The sequence below is a fragment of the Squalius cephalus genome (assembly GCF_949319135.1).
Source record: "Squalius cephalus genome assembly, chromosome: 19".
Lineage (NCBI taxonomy): Eukaryota > Metazoa > Chordata > Actinopteri > Cypriniformes > Leuciscidae > Squalius > Squalius cephalus.
The window spans coordinates 34,960,987-34,982,566 of record NC_137140.1 but is presented as its reverse complement, the minus strand read 5'-3'; the positions used below and the strand labels follow the sequence as shown (position 1 = coordinate 34,982,566).

General features: G+C 35.2%; 1 protein-coding gene across 8 annotated transcripts in view; it reads left to right on the top strand.

The window, feature by feature from the left end:
• kcnma1b (potassium large conductance calcium-activated channel, subfamily M, alpha member 1b) overlaps window positions 1-21,580 on the top strand; it is a 99,850-nt gene that overhangs the window by 69,431 nt on the left and 8,839 nt on the right. Inside the window, exons 16-30 of one of the 8 annotated variants that reach the window (XM_079851159.1) lie at window positions 148-216; window positions 2,567-2,653; window positions 2,758-2,834; window positions 4,799-4,972; window positions 6,386-6,418; window positions 7,574-7,867; window positions 8,727-8,820; window positions 14,214-14,337; window positions 15,203-15,427; window positions 15,502-15,694; window positions 16,591-16,704; window positions 17,490-17,573; window positions 18,775-18,905; window positions 19,865-20,059; window positions 20,642-20,760. In XM_079851159.1, the coding sequence (XP_079707285.1) occupies window positions 148-216; window positions 2,567-2,653; window positions 2,758-2,834; window positions 4,799-4,972; window positions 6,386-6,418; window positions 7,574-7,867; window positions 8,727-8,820; window positions 14,214-14,337; window positions 15,203-15,427; window positions 15,502-15,694; window positions 16,591-16,704; window positions 17,490-17,573; window positions 18,775-18,905; window positions 19,865-20,059; window positions 20,642-20,760 (2,013 nt within the window). The remainder of the gene's footprint in view (window positions 1-147; window positions 217-2,566; window positions 2,654-2,757; window positions 2,835-4,798; window positions 4,973-6,385; window positions 6,419-7,573; window positions 7,868-8,726; window positions 8,821-14,213; window positions 14,338-15,202; window positions 15,428-15,501; window positions 15,695-16,590; window positions 16,705-17,489; window positions 17,574-18,774; window positions 18,906-19,864; window positions 20,060-20,641; window positions 20,761-21,580) is intronic. The other 7 variants (XM_079851160.1, XM_079851162.1, XM_079851161.1 and 4 more) reach the window with 7 other exon arrangements.

Sequence of the window (21,580 nt, the reverse complement as noted above, 5' to 3'; positions counted from 1 at the left end):
TGCTCTAAAAGATACAGTTAAAAGTGTATTGTGGATGTTTTATGTCCACTATGTCCACTAAACACTTCTCAAAATTGACAGATGCATGAAAAAACACAGTTTTTGCCTGTAGTGTCTCCCCTTAATTGAACTTTTATTTCTCTGCAGACTCTGCTATGTGAAGCTGAAACTCCTGCTGATCGCGATCGAGTATAAATCAGACCAGAGAGAGAGCAGGTCAGTCTGAGCTTCATTAAAAACCTTCATAATCCTAAAAGATCCAGTACACTGACAGTAGAGCTGCACGATTAATCGGTGAAAGATCTCGATCTCGATACAAACACCCTTTCATAATGACAACGACTCGCCTGTGTCTATAAAACCTTTGACAAAATCACAGCAGAACACTCAGATAGAGCCGTTATCATGTACAGTATGGCTATGAAACAGTTTTTCAACCACACAGTTTTGTCATTTCTGTGTTGCATATATTCATATTATGTTGGGATAAAATGTTATAGTTGGGATATAAACACTGATGTCGAAATATAAAGTATGTAGCTCAAACAGTAGAGCGTTGGCGCTTGCAACGCCAAGATCATGGGTTCGATTCCCAGGGGAAGCAAGAACTGATAGGAATGTAAATGTGTAATACAATGTAAGTCACTTTGGATAAAAGCGTCTGCCAAATGCAGAAAGAAAGTAACTTGGCCCTTCAAATAACTATTGAATCGATTACATGGTTACGCCACCAGGTGGCAAAAAGTGACATTGTCGGAAGTTCGACATATTCGGAAGTCATTAAATGATTCATTCCAGACATTCGTTCAAAAATGTTGATTAATCCAGTAATGAAACAAGCGAAGTATTTTTGAGTGAGTCATTGAATCATTCATTATAATTAATTCAGATTAAATCAAACATTTTACAGCAATTAACATTTTGTCAGAACATTTAGTAAATTACAGGTAACACTTTATTTTACAGTGTCCTTGTTACATATGTTAGATGTACTTACCATAGTAATAACAGTAAATTATCCATAACTACATGCAACTAACCCTCAACCAAACCCTAATCCTACCCTAACCCTAGAGTAAGTACATGTAGTTAATTAATATTACTCAGCACTTAAATATATAATTACACTGTAACAATGACACATTAAAATAAAGTGTTACCAAATTACATCTTATTTTGTATGATTATCTCTGTTTGAAACAAAACAAAACAAAAAATCATGATTCTTAATATATCCAGAATCGTGCAGCTCTAGACAAAAATATATATTTCTCGAAAGCGACATTTAAAAAATGTGAACGCTTTGTTGACTCAAAAGATTAGCGTGTTGTTTAGGAGAACGCATCTCTAGTTCAGTCTTTCTCCTGCATTTAGTGGCTTGTCTCACTTTGCTGCTGTTTGTGTGTTTGTTTCACACAGGGGTGGAAAATGGTATGACATTATAAGGTTTCGTTTGGTGTGGTCACGTCATGCCAAATTCTCTTGAAAATTTACTCGTCATATATCCCTGAAACGTTTGCGCTGGGTTAAAACTTTAAGTTGAGACAGAACTGCATATGTGTAGATTTTCAAGGGATACGTTCAGTTTCTGTACTTCTGGTCGAGCTGTGAGTGTGTGTGTGTGTGTGTTAACTGTAATGTACAGTATCTGCCACTGCCCTTCTCAACGTGTTTAATGCTTTTACTGTGAACAAATCTTTTATTTCCTGTAGTGTCACACTTGCTAAATGTTTAAGGGATATTTTACGCAAAAATGAAACATGTCGCCATTTATTCACCCTCAAGTCATTCCAAAACTGAATGGCTCTTTTCTTCTGTGAAAAACAAAAAGGAGATTTTTAGGCACAATCTTCTTTTCCATGCAATCAAAGTAAAACGACAAAAAAAATATCCTATTCCACATGACTTGGATGTTCTCAGTCTCTAAAAGTGAATTTGAGCTTGTTTTGAATGATATGATATGCCCTGATAGCAAACGGCATAGTTGTTTACAGGTCATGTGACTTGAAAAACTATGAGAAAATGATCAGTAAACTGTTCTTTACACAAAGCAGTCTCACTATCTCCTTTTGTGTTGCTTGGAAGAAAAGAAGAATGACATGAAACTGGGAATGATGACAGAAATGTCATTTTTGGGTGAACAATTCCATGCTTGCATGTCTTTTAACCAAATAAACGAATACGTTGTGTTTGCATGCAAGAACGTTTAACACGGTTTGTTTTAGTTCAGACGTAACAATTGCCTTCATCACAATAATTTACTTTCTTTCATTACAAAAGTCGTTTTAGTAAAGGCATGCCCTTATTAACATTAAAACAAGATTTTTATGTATTCTAGGTTTGAAGCCACTCGTTTGGATCCATTTTTTTTCTTCAGTTTGTGTCTTTAGATTTTCTTCATCTGCATCTGAATATTTGATGGTTATGTTTTTAATGCGTATTCATATTGTGGCATGAGCTGTCCCATCCTCACGAGTGCAGACGTTATGTCATGAACGCGTATGATTTGGAGGGCAGTTTCCAGAGCTCTTTCTGTGGTTTGTGAGTGTGGTTTGTTTGTTCCCAGCACGCTGATCAACCCGGGCAATCATGTGAAGATGCAGGAGGGAACGCTGGGCTTCTTCATCGCCAGTGATGCCAAAGAGGTGAAGAGGTGAGGAGATCATCGCTGTTCTCTACACATCCAGATATAGATTCATATCATATCAGCTCTTCTGTGGTGTGGAAGGTTTGAGTAAGATCATCTCTTTCCTTTAGGGCACTTTTCTACTGTAAAGCTTGTCACGATGACATAACAGACGCAAAACGGATCAAGAAGTGTGGATGCAAACGGAGTAAGTTATCACAGGTTATTCATTACCATGAGGAAATGTATTAATAAATACCTTACCTACATATATATATATATATATATATATATATACAGTATGAAAAGCAATATGAAATACACCCTATATATATATATATATATATATATATATATATATATATATATATATATATATATATATATATATATATATATATATTAGGGCTGTGAAAAGATTAATCGCGATTAATCGCATCCAAAATAAAAGTATGTGTTTAAATAATATATGTGTGTGTACTGTGTATAATTAAATTTGTATATATAAATACACACACATGCATGTATATATTTAAGAAAAACTGTTATTTATATATAAAAAATATAAATTATATATAAATATATACAGTATATGTATGCAAATATTTCTTAAATATATACATGCATGTGTGTATATTTATATATACAAAATAATTATACCAAGTGCAAACACATATATTATGTAAACACAAACTTTTATTTTGGATGCGATTAATCGCGATTAATCTTTTCACAGCCCTAATATATATATATATATATATATATATAGGGTGTATTTCATATTGCTTTTCATTTTACATTAGAAATAAATGTATTATTTTAATTGCAACTTTTATTAAGTTATTTAATCAAATAGAATCTCTGGGAATTTTTGGTATCATTAAACCACAGTTTTCCCCACAGCTGGCAAACAATGATTAAGATACATAACGGGAGAAAATGTGCTCTCATGAAATCGTCCGTGTATTTACAAAGAGAAGTCTCTCCCGAGGAGATTTTTAGTTTTTCTTCCCAAAATCACTGCACCGTCTGCCCTCATTATTGACCTTTTTGGCTTTTACCTCCACCTGATACTTCTTAAAATACCAAAAAAACAAAACAAAAAAAACTTTTTTAGTAACTGACACATTTTCCCTTTTTCTCGCTGCCCTGGATCTGATCATTTCCCTCACCCTCTGATAGTGTTGTATTGTGAGTAATGACTGCCTTCATCTGTTAATGCAGATTGCTACTGTTAGCCTGCTGCATGTGTGAATGTAAAACTACATCTCCCATCAACCCACTGTCATCCATCATCAGCAGGAGACAGATCTACTTTTTACTTGTTCTAACAGGCTCCTAACAGTACTTGGGCTTTTTTTTGAGGATTATTCTGTTTTGAGTTTAGATATAACCCAATATGTTTTTGTTTTTATTTTAAAAGAACATATTTTTTTGTGATTTTTGAGGTAAATGTGTTTTGTGTTATTTAAAGGATCAGTTCACTTCAGAATTAAAATTTCCTAGTAATTTATTCACCCCCACGCCATCCAAGATGTTTATATCTTTCTTTCTTCAGTCGAAAATTAATTAAGGTTTTTGAATAAAACATTCCAGGATTTTTCTCCATATAGTGACTGCAATGGGGTCCAACGGGTTGAAGGTCCAAATTGTAGTTTCAGTGCAGTTTCAAAGTCTTTACACGATCCCAGTCGAAGAATAAGAGTCTTATCTAGACAAACCATCGGTCATTTTCTAAAAACATATTTAAAATTGTATTTTTTTAATTATTCTGAAGTGATCTAATCCTTTAAGAGGTATAAAATATTCCTGTATTTTATATATCACGACAGGAAGGCGTTATAGTGAGCTCCTTTTCATTCACCTCCATGCATTTCCATGGTTCACCTGCATCTCAAAAATAGAATATTCCCAGGAATATAAAAAATAATTAAAAACAGAATTGAAACCTGTTAAGCTGATACCTTGTTGTTGAAAAACACAACAGATTTTACTCTGCAACAGAATTGTATATAACTTGATAACAAACATGATTTTCTGACGGTGTTCCTCAGGGCTCTGTACTTGGCCCGCTGTAGTTTCCAGATGTCCAGCTTCTGTTAGTGAAATAATTCTCCCATCCATTAACATGCTTCTCCTCCTCCTTTCCCCTCATCCACCCCATGACCCCAGACAAGAAGTCCAACTACAAGAGAATGCGTCTGGCATGTTGTGTAGCTTGCGGTGGGGCAGAACATGGCTGCTCGTGCATGTCAGACAGTGTGGCTAGTAACATGGAGGTTCTGCACCGTGGCTTCCCCCTCACTCCCGTGTCTCTGTATGATAACACGACCACTTTACACTCCTGTAAGTGAACGCCTTCCCAGGAGCGCCTGTGTAGTCATCTGTGCCCGCCGCCTGTGTACTGTATGTGCCATCTGGCTGGTGCAGTGCCATGTTGTGGCATCTGATGTTGTGAAGCCCATACAGTATCTGTGTGGTAGACTTGGACTCCTGCATGCAGTTTGTGTGAAATGTAATGATGCAGTTCAGTAGTTTTAGTTTTGTTATCCATTCAGTCTTCATTTTAATGTTTTATTTTACGATCAGATATGTTTTAGAATAAAACACAGCAGTCTTTATCTCAATTATGTGCAGTTTATGCTCAGTTTTATGCTAATAATTTAAATTGGAATTACTAACACTTGCAGTATAGGAAGATGGTTATATAGGAGAATTATACAGTATATGCTGGAAATACATGCAATATATGTCATTTGTATGCACTGCCATTCAAAAGTTTGGAAGATTTTTAATGTTTTTTTTAAAATAAGTCTCTTCTGCTCACCAAGGCTGAATTTATTTGATTAAAAAACAACAACAACAAAAAACAGTAATATTGTTTAATATTATGACATTTAAAATATATGTTTTCTATTTGAATATATTTTAAAATGTAAATTAATCTATTCATCAAAGAATCCTGAAAAAAAAAAAATGTTTTCAACATTGATAATAATAATAATAATAATAATAAATGCGTCTTGAGCATCAAATCATCATATTAGACTGATTTCTGAAGGATCATGTGACACTGAAGACTGGAGTAATGATGCTGAAAATTCAGCTTTGATCACAGGAATAAATTACACTTTACTATATATTCACATAGAAAACAGCTATTTTAAATTGTTAAAATATTTCACAATATTACTGTTTTTATTGTATTTTTAATCAGATAAATTCAGCCTTTGTGAGCCTTATTTTAAAACCACTAAAAATCTGACCGATGCCAAACTTTTGAACGGCAGTGTAAATGAGGATGAGAGGATGGATGTGTAACAGCTACAGGTGTTAGCTGGTGTCCCAGCCGGATCAAGCTGGTTAGGTTGGTCTGGTTTGATGGTTTTAGGGTATTTTGGGTGAGATGGTCAGGCTGGGAGACTAGCTAAACACCTCATTTAAATCATAGTAATAGTGTGCCAGTGGTGGCTGGATAGTGTATTTCTTCTAAGTATGTGCATGATTTTAAGGCTAACAATTCCTTGATGAGTTTGTGTAGGTTTTCTTTTCCATGGTGCTTCACTTATTTGCTTTTATTCAACATGTTCATTTATAGACTATAGGTTTATGGTCAGTTCTGTAGAAAACTGAAAGAAGCGTGATTTATTTGATAGGCCTATTTCTTTGGTTTTCAGATTTTGTTACTGAAATGCTCACTGGTTCATCATTGCATTGCTCCATGTGTTTTAACTTCACTTTGTCTTTGCATTTTCTCAGCTAAAAGTAACTATAACGGATACATCAAATCAAGTAAGTCTTTCCTACATTTTTACTCATGTGTTTCTGAAACTGCTGTTTCTTCCTCACTTCCTTCCTTCATTCTTCTGCTCATGTCCAAGCCTCAGTGTGCATTACTCATAAAAACATTTAATGCGACTTGTTCTGGTGTATAGCAGTCCAAAATAGTACATAAAGTCATACATAAATATGTAATTGTACAGTGACAGACTAGTACGTGCTTAGAATAAACAGGTATAGTTATCGTTCCTGGTGTGAACAGGCCTTAAGTCTTTTGCTCATTGATAATATTTAGTGGATGTACGAAGTCAAGTGTCCAAATACTGTACTCTCAGGGTCTGTGTATTTCCACTGATGCACCTGCTCTCATCCAGCACCAGATGGCGCTGCGAAACTGCAGTTCTGATTATGTGGAGTTATAACTTTATAAGCGGCTTATTCTTCACTGCTTTAGCTTTCATTTGTTTTCATTGTCTTCTAAAGTTTTTTGTGAAGTTTAGACTAATGCAGAATAATTCAGCTAGCTTTAGTTTGAGAATGTCACCACTACCTGACAGATGTCAATAATAAATCAATAAATAATTACAAAAAAATAATAATTTAATACAGATAATCAAATTTTTTTTTTTTTTTAAACATGCACTGGATTTAAATCTGGATACATGTTTTCATTATAAAAATATTGAATAGCAAACAAAAATATTAGGTTTCAAAACAATTTGACAACAGCACCTGTCTTTAATATTACAGTTGTTAGTCAAGATGGCAGTAAAATAGCATTGGAAAAAAATTATAAATATTTCTCATAAAAATACTAAAGCTAAATGTTCACTATAAATTGAATAAATAATGTTAAAATAAAATTTGAAGTAATATTGAAATAAAAAAATTTAAAATAAGCAACATTATATCAGTCATACGTTAGCAACAGTATAAAAATATTAATTGAAATCCATGTTATTTTAATTTCTAATGTTCTCTTTAAATTGAATAGATAATATTCAAATAAAATTTGAAGTAAAATTGAAATAAAAAAAATAAAAATAAACAACATTATATCAGTCACACGTTAGCAACAGTATAAAAATACCCAGTGAAATCCATGTGAATATCTAGATGTGGCTGATTCTCTGCACTGCCTGATTATGAATGTTTCTTGTCCGACAGTAAACGATGAGCTCAATCCAACATTCCAGCCCCAGAATCCTAAAGCCACGCTAAGCCGAGCCGCGAGCGCAGTGAGAACAGTGAGAGCGCCCCCTGCTGTCCGGGTGCCGTTAGTTAATAACCGTAAAGGGAGTGTGCTGTCACCCGCCGCCTCATACCTGCACAGACTGAGCCTGGCCAGCTCTCGAGACCTGTATCAGACGGGCGCGGGCGCGGGCACAGGCGCCGGTCTGCATCGGGCCTGTAGTCTGCCTGTTAAATACAGATATCATTCCAGCTCCACCATCAGACTCCGTAAGACTCGGCCTGGCAGTGTGGCAAATGCATGTTTCTAACAGAGTTCAGAAATACTAAAACACTCCTGTGTTGATTATTGGAAAAATATGTTTTTTCATTTACTGTGTTTTTGTAGGTCGTTTAGTAGAGCTAAGGGCAAAAAATAAAACCACAAACAAGTGAATAATAATTTAAGCCACTCAAACGAAAGTATGTGGAACAGAATTATGATTGCATCTTAATAAAATTAAAGAATATTTAATAAAAATGCATTATAAAAATTAATAATAATAAAAAAATCATAAACAGTGAATTCAGGTTTTTTTTTTATAAACTGCATGGTGCAAAAAGTTCAAAGTGCATGTGAATTAAAAGCTAGACAGTGATTTTCATATTTAAAAAAAAAAAATACTTGCAAACCTATTAGTTTTATAGTTAAAGCTAAACTAAAATAAAGCTGTAAAAGTTTTTAGGACATAATTAACTATTTAATTAAAAATGGGCTAAGAAATATTTATGGCTGGGTGCGTTTCCTTCACCAGCCTTTGGCTGATAAGTTTAATGATGAGTTAGTTAATATTAGTGACAGTATATTATATTATAAATTAATATAAGACTCTATTTGAAAGCTGTTTGTCCATTTATCAGGGCATATGCATTTAAAAAGAGAGTGAAATAATCAATTTTAATGGATGCTACTTGTGGAACTAATGCTGGCAAAGGATTGTTCGTCAAACTTCCTACTCAAAACTCCCACTGTTTCTCTTTCCATGCTCTTCATCCCTTCGCACTGTCTGATTGTGTGTTTCGGAGTGTGTTTTAATGGTTTGTTAATGAACGAGTGTTGTGGCGTCTCAAACTGTCGCTGGTGTTTCAGTAGTTGAGGAGGAACAGCAGTCGGCTCTGTCGCCCAAGAAGAAACAGCGTAACGGAGGAATGAGAACATCGCCCAATTGCTCGCCAAAGATCAGGTGAGAGCGCAAACGTGTCTCTCTATAAGCAACATGGCATTATTACTATAACATTGCATTGCACTATAAAGCTATTATTAACCGTTATTTAACCAGGAAAGTCACTTAAAGGAATATTTCACCGCTGGAAAGATGAATGTGTATTTAAATTGGGTCATTTATGTAGTAGAAATGTGAAATTATTTTAGAAGTTGGAGCCTTCTAGACTGAGAAAATGTGGCTCATGTGGATGAAAGACTACAACTCCCAGAATGCACTTGCTTCGCTGCCCTACGAGGACACTCCTAAGCCATGCCCACCAGTTACAGAGGGCAGTGTCGGGAGAAATGATACAGCTAGGCTACTAGTCGACTCGAAACTGAAGAGACGCTGTTTTATCGTGAGATCCCCCTATGGGCGGGTTGAAGACATGCGGGACGAGCGCCTCCTACTGGCTGGAGTCTCTCGCCTCTGGACAAAAGAGCCTCAGATGAGCTAAATGACGATTTTTGCGTCATCTGAGTTTTTTTTCCACACACACAATACAGAAATCTCTCGTCTCAGGGGGTTAAAGCTTAATGCTAATCGGTGAAGTATCCCTTTAAGAACAAGTTATGTTCAACGACAGCCTGGCAGGAGAATCAAGATCTCCTGAAGGACATACTAACATATCACAATACACACACACACATACATTCATTTAAAACATTCACAAGCTGTGATAAAAACACATTTTTTAATGCAGAGATTATGTAGCACATTTGGAGCGGCGAAACCAAAAGCGGAGCGACCATAGACAGTTTTCTTTCTAGGAATTATCAAACGAATATGATTAGATGATCGACTGTGAAGCATTGTGATGGTGAGATTTGCACAGATAAACACCCTTCTCATACTGTATATTTCAGAAAATGTCAGTCTAGTTCTTGATCGTGTGTGTGTGTGCACTAGTGTGAGTGTGTTTTGGAGGTGGCAGGGCATCTCTATCCTCTCACAAAACGACACCAGTGACTCCAGCCAATCACAGTGCAGGATCAGTCTCTGTCGCCTCAGGCTGTAGTTCTGCTGCCGAATCCCTCCCGAGTCTCACCCGCACTTAGTGCTGTCCGACACGACGCCTGCTTTTAACTCCCAGAACCTGCCTTTTATCCTGTCCGTCAGAATCACAGATCCATCTATTGATTCTGACGGATGAAAGAGCCGCTATTGAATTAATAAAAGCCATTAATATGCAATGAGAATAATATCTTCTGAATACTTTATCAAGACACCAGACAGGAATGATTCATATTATATAGACTGTAATTGACAACAAGTGGGATTTAGAGGGAAATAAATCACCAAATAATTAATCATCTATTTTTTTTAATCATAAATATATATATATATATATATATATATATATATATATATATATATATATATATATATATATATATATATATATAAATGTATGATTAATCTAAATGTATGATTTATTAATTATAGATTTCTTAAACGAACATTTCATATAAATGTAACGGTCAACAAAATGGATTTACTGATTAATTTTGTGTCTCCGTTTATAGACGACATGCTTTTTTCTGTATGTCCTATTTAATATAAATTTTGTCAGCTAATTTTAATCGACCAAACTTTTAGTCTAGTTTTAGTCAATGAAAACTTAGTCCCATTTTTTTGTCTTGCTGCATAATGGTTAAATTGCTAACGATTAATTTGCTCAAAATTATAATCACAACGATTATGATTGTTGTCATTTGAGAAATGTGTGTTTAAATTTCATCAGAATTATTGCACTTTCGTATATAAGCACAAATCTAGAGGATGTTAACTCATACGCATGGTTTATTTTACCTCATCTAGTTTCCTGATTTTTTTTAGTCATAAATTAACACATTTACGACATTTCTCTAAAAAAATAAAACGGTGAAATTCCTTAGTAATTCCAATAATTTGAAATTACATTCACACGTAAATTAACTTATTGTGTAATAAAATACTAGCAGATTAAAACTGCTCTGATTGCAAAAAAAGTAAATCATCTGATATTATGTTTAAAAACACATTTAAATAACTTTTTGTTTAGCCTTTTTAGCGTGACTGCAGTTGAACTACTTTAAATAATGATCAGCATTATCAAAACTACTTGTGTAGTGTAACATGCACATTCCAGACTGGAGGAAAGCGCTGACTGAAACGAGTTTTCTTCATTTTCACAGCTCATCTAAGACGAGTGTGTGTGTCGTATGGGCATGTAACACAGAAACAGCGGGATAACCGTTTCAGACTAGCTTTATACGAGGCGTTTGATCGTCTGCACAGTTCTGCAGTAGCCTCAGGGCTCTCAGAACACACTGGTGTGTGTGTGTGTGTGTGTGTGTATCAGCTGTGGTTAGAGCAGGCCCGGGTGAATTAGTAATGAAGAGCAGATTGAATCGAGCTCTTTAGAAAGCATGTTAGTGTCAGGTTATATGAGGGAAGAGACTCTCTCAGGACACCGATGCTTTTCATAGCTGGGAGAACATCAGGGTTTGAGCTTAGCCGATGGACACACATTCATGATAAACAATGCAAAATAACCTAAATATTCTCTCATCTAGTATTTCTGCAATACCCCTCAATCTGAGGCCAGTGTCCTAGTTATATTATCACTATACATTATCAGTTTTATTTGCTTTATTTATCGTATAAAGCAAACATACACACACACACACACAGATATCCAGTATCGTAGTTATATTATCATGTATTTTGATACAGTAACAAAATCCAAAATTCCAATAAGTTATATAATTATATTTTAAATTTTAATTTATAAAAAAAATGCTGTAATATATAATATATATATGTATTGCAGCAATAAAACCATTCCAGGAAGTTCTATAAAAAAGTAAATAATTATATAATTTAAAAAATATTTTGATTTATTTTTTTGCTGCAGTATATATGTGCGTGTGTGTGCGTGTGTGTGCGTGTGTGTGTGTGTGTGTGTGTGTGTGTGTGTGTGTGTGTGTGTGTTTTAAGTATTTCAGCAGCAAAATCATTCCAGAAATGTATATACAAAGTTATATAATTTTAAAAATATTTAGTTTTTTTTTTTCACAGTATATTATATACTGTTGAAAAAAAAAAAAAAATACGATTTTTTTTTTAATTATATAACTTTGTATATAAATTTCTGGAATGGTTTTGCTGATATATATATATATATATATATATATCAGCAGCAAAATCATTCCAGAAAATTATATATAAACTTAATATAATATACAATTAAGAAAATATTTGTATTTATTTTTTTATTGCTGCAATATATAATATTGCTGCAATATATATGTATTGTAGCAAAAATTTTCATTCCAGAAAATTTTATACAAAATTAGACTTCCCACTACACTTAAAAAAGCTGTAGTGTTGTAAATAAAATAAAATTGTAAATAAAAGATTTACAAGAAAATTCTATCAAAATTTTCTAAATTTCACATATAATTGAAATAGTGTCACTTGCCATTCCTTTGTAATCATTTGTGAAATTTATTAGCAATTTCTGAAAATTGTTTCAAAGTAGATCCCACACAGGGGGAACACATGTTCAGTAACTTAGTGACATTATTATTCTTCATAAATCTCAGTGAACTAAAAATCACTCCACTTTAATTAGCTTTATGTTTAAAGGATTTCTCCAGGATGTTTATGCAATTTACATTATATTCATTATCTTCGTTTTCCATGATAATCCCAAATGATGTTTCGTATCAACCTGTATTTGAGTGTGTTTGTGTCAGGTCTTATCCATGTGCAGCTACAGGACCCGACTGAGACACACTCACTGTTGTCTGAGCGCTATGAGCAGATCAGCCAGCTATCGACTTTCTGCTGGCGAGGACCGTGTAAATGTGTTCAGCATTGACAAATCAAGCCCCCGAGAGTATCGAATAGAGCGAGCGAGGCGGTTTGTTGAAACATTAAACGTTGTTTCGCTGCGAGAGATTGAGTCTTTATGAATCTGCTGTCAATGAAGGTCTGATGGAGTCGAGTCTGATGTCACGTCTGATAACACTCATCTCGACTCGTCAGATGACAGCGGCTCACATTCATCAGAACCAAAACATGTCCAGGTCACGTTACACTCCAACATCAGAAAATCTCCTGTATATTTTGCATGAAGAAAATGAAGCTCATGTTTAGAACCATTAACATTGTTGTCACGGTCAAGACGAGGCGAAGCAGATCCATAATCAACTTAGAGAGAGAATAATCCAACAACACCAGAAATAAATGAAACTGAGAGCATTATTTAGGCCTACACAACTAACTAAGAGTCAAAAACAAGGAACAGGTGTGTGAAATCAATGAAAAAGTAACCATGACAACCAATGATAAACGTGCTAGAAACAATGAAACAGGAAATAATGAAGGCAAACTAAAAGTCCTTGAACATGAAAACACCACTGAACAATTGTTGTGCTTTGTGACATTATTTTCACGATAAGCTCATTTTGAAACTTTTTTAAATGAGAAAATAAAATCTAAATGACTTAACAAAATTGTTACTGTTCAAGTTGTTACCAAGGTAAATGATTGGTTTAGTAACACAATAATAATAAATAATAATTTTCATTGAATTTTTTGCTATATAACAACAATACTATAAATGTATTATATTGATACATTTAATGTAAAAAACTATACATTAATTTATAATAAATTTATTTATTTATTATAAATGAATGTAGAGTTTTTTATAATATTGTAATATTGTAATTGGAAAAGTAATGTGAATTAGTTTTTGAGAGGTTAATTGTCATAAAATAATGTGATAATATTTATTATATGATATAAATTTTAGGTGTGCAAAATATATTTTTTTGTCTTTTTTTTTTTTTTTTTTTTTAAACATGACTCATGTTCTTGACGGATTTTTAATATTAACCCTTGAATGGACATCAGGACAGGGAAAGTGTGTGTTTTGCCCGCGCTGTGGCGTCTCTGCTGACTGCGTGGTTTCGCTGTCACGGTGGGCATTACATTTGATGGACAGAGAGCTGGAGGAAGAGAAGAGAGCCGTCTACAGCTCAGACTCTAATGGCCTGATGATGGAGGGGAGACAGACTGAAAATAAAGTCACATCAGCCAGCTGTGTCTGACGGATGGAAAAGCTCTCTGACATCTGCTGAAACCTTCACCTCTTTAATGTGCAAATCAAACGTCCCTGAGACTCCCTGTTCTCCATCATGTCCTGTAACACGAGCCGTGCTTCCCAGGATCCAATGCATTCTCCTCAAATGTATGATTTATAAAGGCTAAAGCGTGTCATTGGTCTTGTTACAAATGGAACCGGAACATGAATTTGGTCAAGATGTAGATGTAGGTGTTTTAACTTTTCAATGTTTTTTGTGGTTTGTTTATTTCAGGCATGACCCGTTGCTGGTCCCAGGACACGATCAGATGGAAACAATGGATGAGAACATAAAGAAATATGATTCTACAGGAATGTTTCACTGGTGTCCATCAAAAGACATCGAGAAGGTCCTCCTGGTGAGACAATCAGGACATTACAAAACAGAATTGAGTGAAATGACATTTTACAACAGCAGAACTGCTACTTTTCCAATATTTAGATGTCAGACCAGTGTTATTGTATCATATTTTATATTAGATTTTATTTATTAATATTTTAAATTAGACTTTTTTGTATATTTTAGATTTTTTATGCTTTAGTTTAGTTATTTTTAGTTTTTAATAATTTTAGTTTAAGTAATTTTAGTACTTTAACCTAAACTAAATGGAAATTAGATATGCTACCTTAATCTAGGCAGCTAACTAAAATATTGTATGACTTCATTATTTTATTGTGTTTTTGTCAGAATGTATTTGTTTTAGTCATTTTCAAATGATTTACAAATGTTGCCTTACCAACAAACTGAAATCTTTACTCAAAGTATAAGTTTTAATAATTTGATTGTGTTTTTGTCAGTTTAATTACTTTTTTTAATGAAAAATATGCATATACAGTTTTTTTTTTACATTTGTTTTAGTTTAGTTATTTTCAGTTTTACTGTTATTGATTTTAGTTCTTCAACAAACTAAACGAAAATTACAAATGTTGCCTTGCCAACTAACTGAAATATTTACTCAAAGTATAACGTTATAAGTTTGAATAATTTTGAGTATTTTTGTTTATTTATTTTTTATTTCAGTTTTCAACTAAATGAAAATGAGAAATGTTGCTTTGGCAGTTTGCTGAAAGTATAACTGAAACTTTTTAATATTTAATTTAATTTAACATTTATATTATTTCAATTAACCTAAATGTTTTTTCAGTAGTTTTCATTATTAACGGTGCCAGACTAGTGTTGGTGAGGTCCGTTATCACTCATATTTGTGTGTTCTTCTCTCTCAGACTCGGAGCGAGGCAGCGATGACCGTTTTGAGTGGTCACGTGGTGGTTTGTATATTCGGGGATGTGAAGTCGGCCCTGATTGGTCTGCGTAACCTGGTGATGCCTCTGAGAGCCAGTAACTTCCATTATCATGAGCTGAAGCCCATCGTGTTCGTGGGGTCTCTGGAGTACCTGAAGAGAGAGTGGGAGACGCTACACAACTTCCCCAAAGTCTCCATCTTGCCGGTGAGTGGCGTCTCTCTCTGCTAAACCAGTGATGGCGTACATCGGCGTGTTTCTGATGCCTGTCACTCGTTCAGGGCACTCCGCTGAGCCGGGCCGATCTGAGAGCCGTCAACATCAACTTGTGTGACATGTGCGTCATCCTGTCAGCCAATCAGAACAATATCGACGACGCCTCTCTGCAGGATAAGGAATGTATTCTGGCGTCTCTCAACATCAAGTCTATGCTGTTCGATGACAGTATTGGACTTCTGCAGGCCAACTCTCAAGGTAATGGCGGGACCGGCCCGTCAGAACAATACAATGCGGAACATATGTCTTGCTTTCCATTACATATACGTCTAATAAAATAGAATTTACTTGAGATATTGAGATTTAAGATAGTGAGTTTATGCTTAAAGCAAGAACAAATATCTGACAGCGGGATTGGATTCAAAGGGAAAACAAGATCATTTGTTCTTATTTTAAGCATAAATTCACTTCATTTTCATGCAAGACTTAATATCTTAAAGTGCCCCTGTTATGCTACTTTAAAGGTTCCTAATGTTGTTTTAGAGTCTCCAACAACATGTTTGCATGCATTTAAGGTCTAAAACACTTTAATATTCTCATAATAATCATTGCAGCATCAGCTCTTTTCTCTCAGTGTCTGAAACGCTTCGTCTGCAGATTCAGTCTCTCTAAACCCCGCCTCTCTGAGAGCTCTCTGCTGTGATTGGTCAGAAAGCAAACGCTCATTATCATATCTGAATCTCAGCTCTTGATCACAGTGATACGAACAGTGAGGATGGTGTGGGTTTTACTGTATCGATCTCAGAAAACAGCGTCTTCTCCACATGAACAACACGAACCAAACTCTTCCAGTCTCAGATACACTACAGTGTTTGAGGGCGGGGCTAAGAGACGCTGCTCAGCCAATCAAGACCAGAGGCTGACATTATGCAAATTAGTTACAAACCCACGTAGGTTCAGCAGTGAGACTGAATTACTGACGACTCGTTTCAGTTCAGAATCGATTCTTTCTTTTAGGAGACTAACTTTATCAGAACAAAACTAATGAGTGAGAAAATATTGTTTTGCAGTGAAATCCAAACAGACAGTCAGAAAGGAGTGGAATGGTTTTGTTTGTAACTGATAGTTGTTCTTCTGTCGTGTTCCTGCTCCAGGTTTCACTCCTCCCGGAATGGATCGCTCCTCTCCGGAGAACAGTCCTGTCCACGGACTGGTACGACAGGCGTCCATAACCACAGGAGCAAACATTCCCATCATCACTGAGCTCGGTGAGACTCACATTTCAACCTTTCACACACTCTTACTCAGCAAGGACACATTCAATTGATCAAGAGTGACAACAAATACTTTTATAATGTTACAAAAGTTTCTATTTCTAATAAATGCAGTTCTTTTGAACTTTTTTATTCATCAAAGAATCCTGAAAAATAAAATGTATCACAGTTTCCACACAAAAATATGAACTGTTTTTAACATTGATAATAATCATAAATGTTTCTTGAGCATCAAATCATCATATTATTCTGATTTCTGAAGGATCATGTGACACTGAAGACTGGAGTAATGATGCTGAACATTCAGCTTTGATCACAGGAATAAATTGGATTTCACTATATATTAACACAGAATACACTTATTTTAAATAGTAATAATATTTCACAATATTACTGTTTTATTGTATTTTTTTTAAATCTGTAACACTTTACCATAACATTAACTAACAATGAGCAATACATTTGTTCCAGTATTTATTAATCCATTAAATAATATAACCAGGTAAAACTTTACATTTTAATAATGTATTAATAAATGTTGACATTAACATTAACTAAGATTAATAAATGCTTTAGAATTTATTGTTAATTCTTAGGATATGTTTACTAATGTTAACAAATGGAAACCTGTGAAAAAGTCTCACTGACCCAAAAACGCTTGCGTAAATGGCTGTTTTAGTAACTGGTGGTTTTGGTAAGTTGCTAGAAGTCATGTTGAAGCTAGTTTCTGGCTTTCTGGTAACTAGCTGCTATGGTAACTGGTTGTTTTATGCTGATAGCTAAAACAGACAAGTTGCTGCCCCTGGTTTCTCTGAGCCAGGACAAGAGCAGCGGAAACAACATCCCAATGATAACTGAGCTGGGTAAGACCCGCTGACGGGCGCTCACCGGAAACACGTGCTTCATTTCTCATCCTTTAGACTTTATTCCTTTGGTTCTGTCAGTGCTTCAGTTTTTCTTTTCATGCACTCTGTTGCTTTATGAGGGTGTTTTTGCATGATCGCCGTGTGTGACTTTCGCATGCTGTGAGTCCTGTGTGTTTTTGTGTGGTGAGACGCTGGTCCTTCCTGTCAAACTGCTAATCAGCTGTCTTTAATAAAATAATCCGTCACTCCGTTTCTGAGTCTCAGACTGGAAACACACGAGTTCAGGGTCCAAAATGAACTTCCTGCCACTTCTGCCAATGAATTGACAATATTTTCTGGCAATAAATGTTTTTTAACTGACCATGAAACTGCATTTTGCATTATTTGTATTATATATATATATATCTAATATAGACTTGTTATATCAGACTCATCCATTAATACACATCATAACATCATGTTGCTTTAAGAAGGTCTGGATAAAAAGTAGAACATTTAGATAAGCTTTATTGTTCTTCTATGCTATTATTCTTACCATTTTACTTCTAGTAAAGTTGTATTACATTTACCAGCCACTTACCTGGTCTATTTCATTTACTCACCAAAACATTTTACTCACATTTTCCTGATACCAAGGTAACAGATTGCTTAAGTGACACAGCTGGTGGTAAAATAATTATTTTATGCAGTTCAACAAATGCAAATAAAAAATAATTGTATTAAATTTAATCTAAAATTTCTGACTTAAATTGTGACTGGAAAAGTAATGAGAATTCGTATTCGGGGGGATTGTCATAAAAAAAATTATAAAACAAAAAAGTCATAAAATGGTCCATCTTTGTGCAATATGTATTTTTAAATGTGTTTTTTATTTTAGTTTAATTTTGTGCTGAAACATGACTCATGATCCATGATCAGACTTATTTTGGGCAGGTTTCATCAGAAGTTCTGAAGGTGTGGAGAAAAACATTAACTAGACAGGATTCTTTTTTTCTTCTCTTTTTTTTTGGCTGTTGTTCTTCTAATAAAGTTCTTATTAAATCTACCAGCCACTGCACTGATAAAAGTTACTCCGAAAAGTGTTCATTTTTGACCCTGTGTTGTCCTGTTATTTCCTGTGAATATTCTTTAATAATAATCCTCACTTAAATACAGTAATTGCATTCCTAACAATCAGTGTGTGTGTGTGTGTCTGCAGTGAACGACTCAAACGTCCAGTTTCTGGACCAGGATGATGACGATGACCCCGACACAGAGCTGTATCTCACACAACCCTTCGCCTGTGGAACGGCGTTTGCCGTCAGTGTGTTGGATTCATTAATGAGTGCTGTAAGTCTCACTGAAAACACTCAGACCTCAAGCGCTGTCCTGCATCTTTAAAGGGATAGTTCACCCAAAAATGAAAATTAGCCCATGATTTACTCATCCCCAGGCCATCCGAGTTGAATATGACATTCTTCTTTCAGACGAATACAATCAGAGTTATATTAAAAAATTTCCTGGCTCTTCCAAGCTTTATAATGGCAGTGAATGGCTGTTTCTTTTTTGAAGTCCATAAAAGTGCATCTATCCATCATAAAAGTGCATCTATCCATGATAAAAGTGCATCTGTCCATCATAAGTGCATCTGTCCATCATAAAAGTGCATCTGTCCATAAAAGTGCATCTATCCATCATAAAAGTGCATCTATCCATCATAAAAGTGCATCTATCCATCATAAAAGTGCATTTATCCATCATAAAAGTGCATCTATGCATCATAAAAGTGCATCTATGCATCATTAAAGTGCATCTATCCATCATAAAAGTGCATCCATCCATCATAAAAGTGCATTTATCCATCATAAAAGTGCATCTATCCATCATAAAAGTGCATCTATCCATCATAAAAGTGCATTTATCCATCATAAAAGTGCATCTATCCATCATAAAAGTGCATTTATCCATCATAAAAGTGCATCTATCCATCATTAAAGTGCATTTATCCATAAAAGTGCATCTGTCCATCATAAAAGTGCATCTGTCCATCATAAAAGTGCATCTATCCATCATAAAAGTGCATTTATCCATCATAAAAGTGCATTTATCCATAAAAGTGCATCTATGCATCATAAAAGTGCATCTGTCCATCATAAAAGTGCATCTATCCATCATAACTCTGATTGTATTCGTCTGAAAGAAGAATGTCATATACACCTAGGATGGCTTCAGGGTGAGTAAATCATGGGCTTATTTTCATTTTTAAGTGAACTATCTCTTTAATGCTTCCGTATGTCTTTCGCTCTCAGACGTACTTCAATGACAATATCCTGACTCTGATCCGGACGCTGGTGACGGGAGGTGCCACACCGGAGCTGGAGGGTTTGCTGGCGGAGGAGAACGCTCTGAGAGGAGGTTACAGCACTCCTCAAACTCTGGCCAACCGAGACCGGTGCCGGGTCGCTCAGCTGGCGCTCTACGACGGACCCTTCGCTGACCTGGGGGTGAGACGCCTTCAGGATTATTCATGTTTATGTGACATCCAGTGTCTCAGAACAGGGTTTGAACCAGTAGCCATGTTTCCATCCATATATTTTTATGCAAATTTTGGGATATTGCTTAAGAAACGCTGGATGGAAAAGGACGGTTCCCCGATCGCGCTTGAAATGTAGAGGTGATAGAGCTTTTTCTGATTAAATGTTCTTTTTCTATTTTCCTCAGCTTTTAATAATGTGTTGTAAATCGTATGTATTTTTGGTTGTATGTATTTGTTTATTTTTGTTATTTTTATGTACAGCACATTAATACCCATTGTGGTTTTTGAAAGTGCTCTAGAAATAAAGTTGAGCTCCACAAATGTGCATTCGTATATGCTTAATTGAGGTGGATAATGTTTTATCCAATCAGAAGACAAACGGATAAGCTATGATAAAAACACATTTATCGAATAAATCCCTCGACGTGCAACACAAAATTGGCGTCAGAGGATGTGATTGGATGTTTGGAGGCTTGATAGTAAAATACTAAAACTGTTCCTCTCTCAGTTTAGTAGCAGCATATGATGTTTATGTGTTTTTGTTTTTCAGGATGGTGGCTGTTATGGAGATTTATTCTGTAAAGCATTAAAGACGTACAACATGTTGTGTTTTGGGATCTACCGATTAAGAGACGCACACCTGGGATCACCCAGTCAGTGCACCAAACGGTGAGGGAACACAAGTCTATTTGTTTTGTATGTAATATTTAAACAATTTTTTTGCGTTTTTGAAAGAGTCCCTTTTATTTGATCTAAAACACAGTAATATTGTGAAATATTATTACAATTTAAATCAGCTGTTTTCTATGTGAATATATAGTAAAGTGTAATTTATTCCTGTGATCAAAGCATCATTACTCCAGTCTTCAGTGTCACATGATCCTTCAGAAATCAGTATAATATGATGATTTGATGCTCAAGAAACATTTATGATTATTATCAATGTTAAAAACAGTTGTGCTGCTTCATATTTTTGTGTTTTTCAGGATTCTTTGATGAATAGAGAGTTCAAAAGAACAGCATTTATTTGAGGAACACTTTATTTTGATGGTCTCCTGTAGATATTCTGTTATCCATGGGTGTGTTCACTCTTGGCATGTTTGGTTGGATTAAAACGAACTCTTCTGCGATTGCTCTGTTAGTGCGGTAAGAGTGAGCGCTGCCGTCTGAACCCTGGAGCGCACCAAACAAGCGGACCGAGACGCTGGAAACATGGGTCTCAGTTCACTTCCAAACCAACTCTGGTGCGGTTTGACTGAATCTGAACACAACATGGACCAAAGACATGTGAACAAACCAAAAGCAGGACGTGATATCACAAGATGCGACCCTAAATAGAACAGAATAGACCGTTTTTCTCGTCATAATCATGATGTTCATCATGAGGCATCAGAACTGTGTGTGTGTGTGTGTGATGGAGGGATTCCTGCCGCTGTTTTGACTCCTTTACACACTTTATAAGCTCTTCACAAGTTCTCAGCTGGTCAAA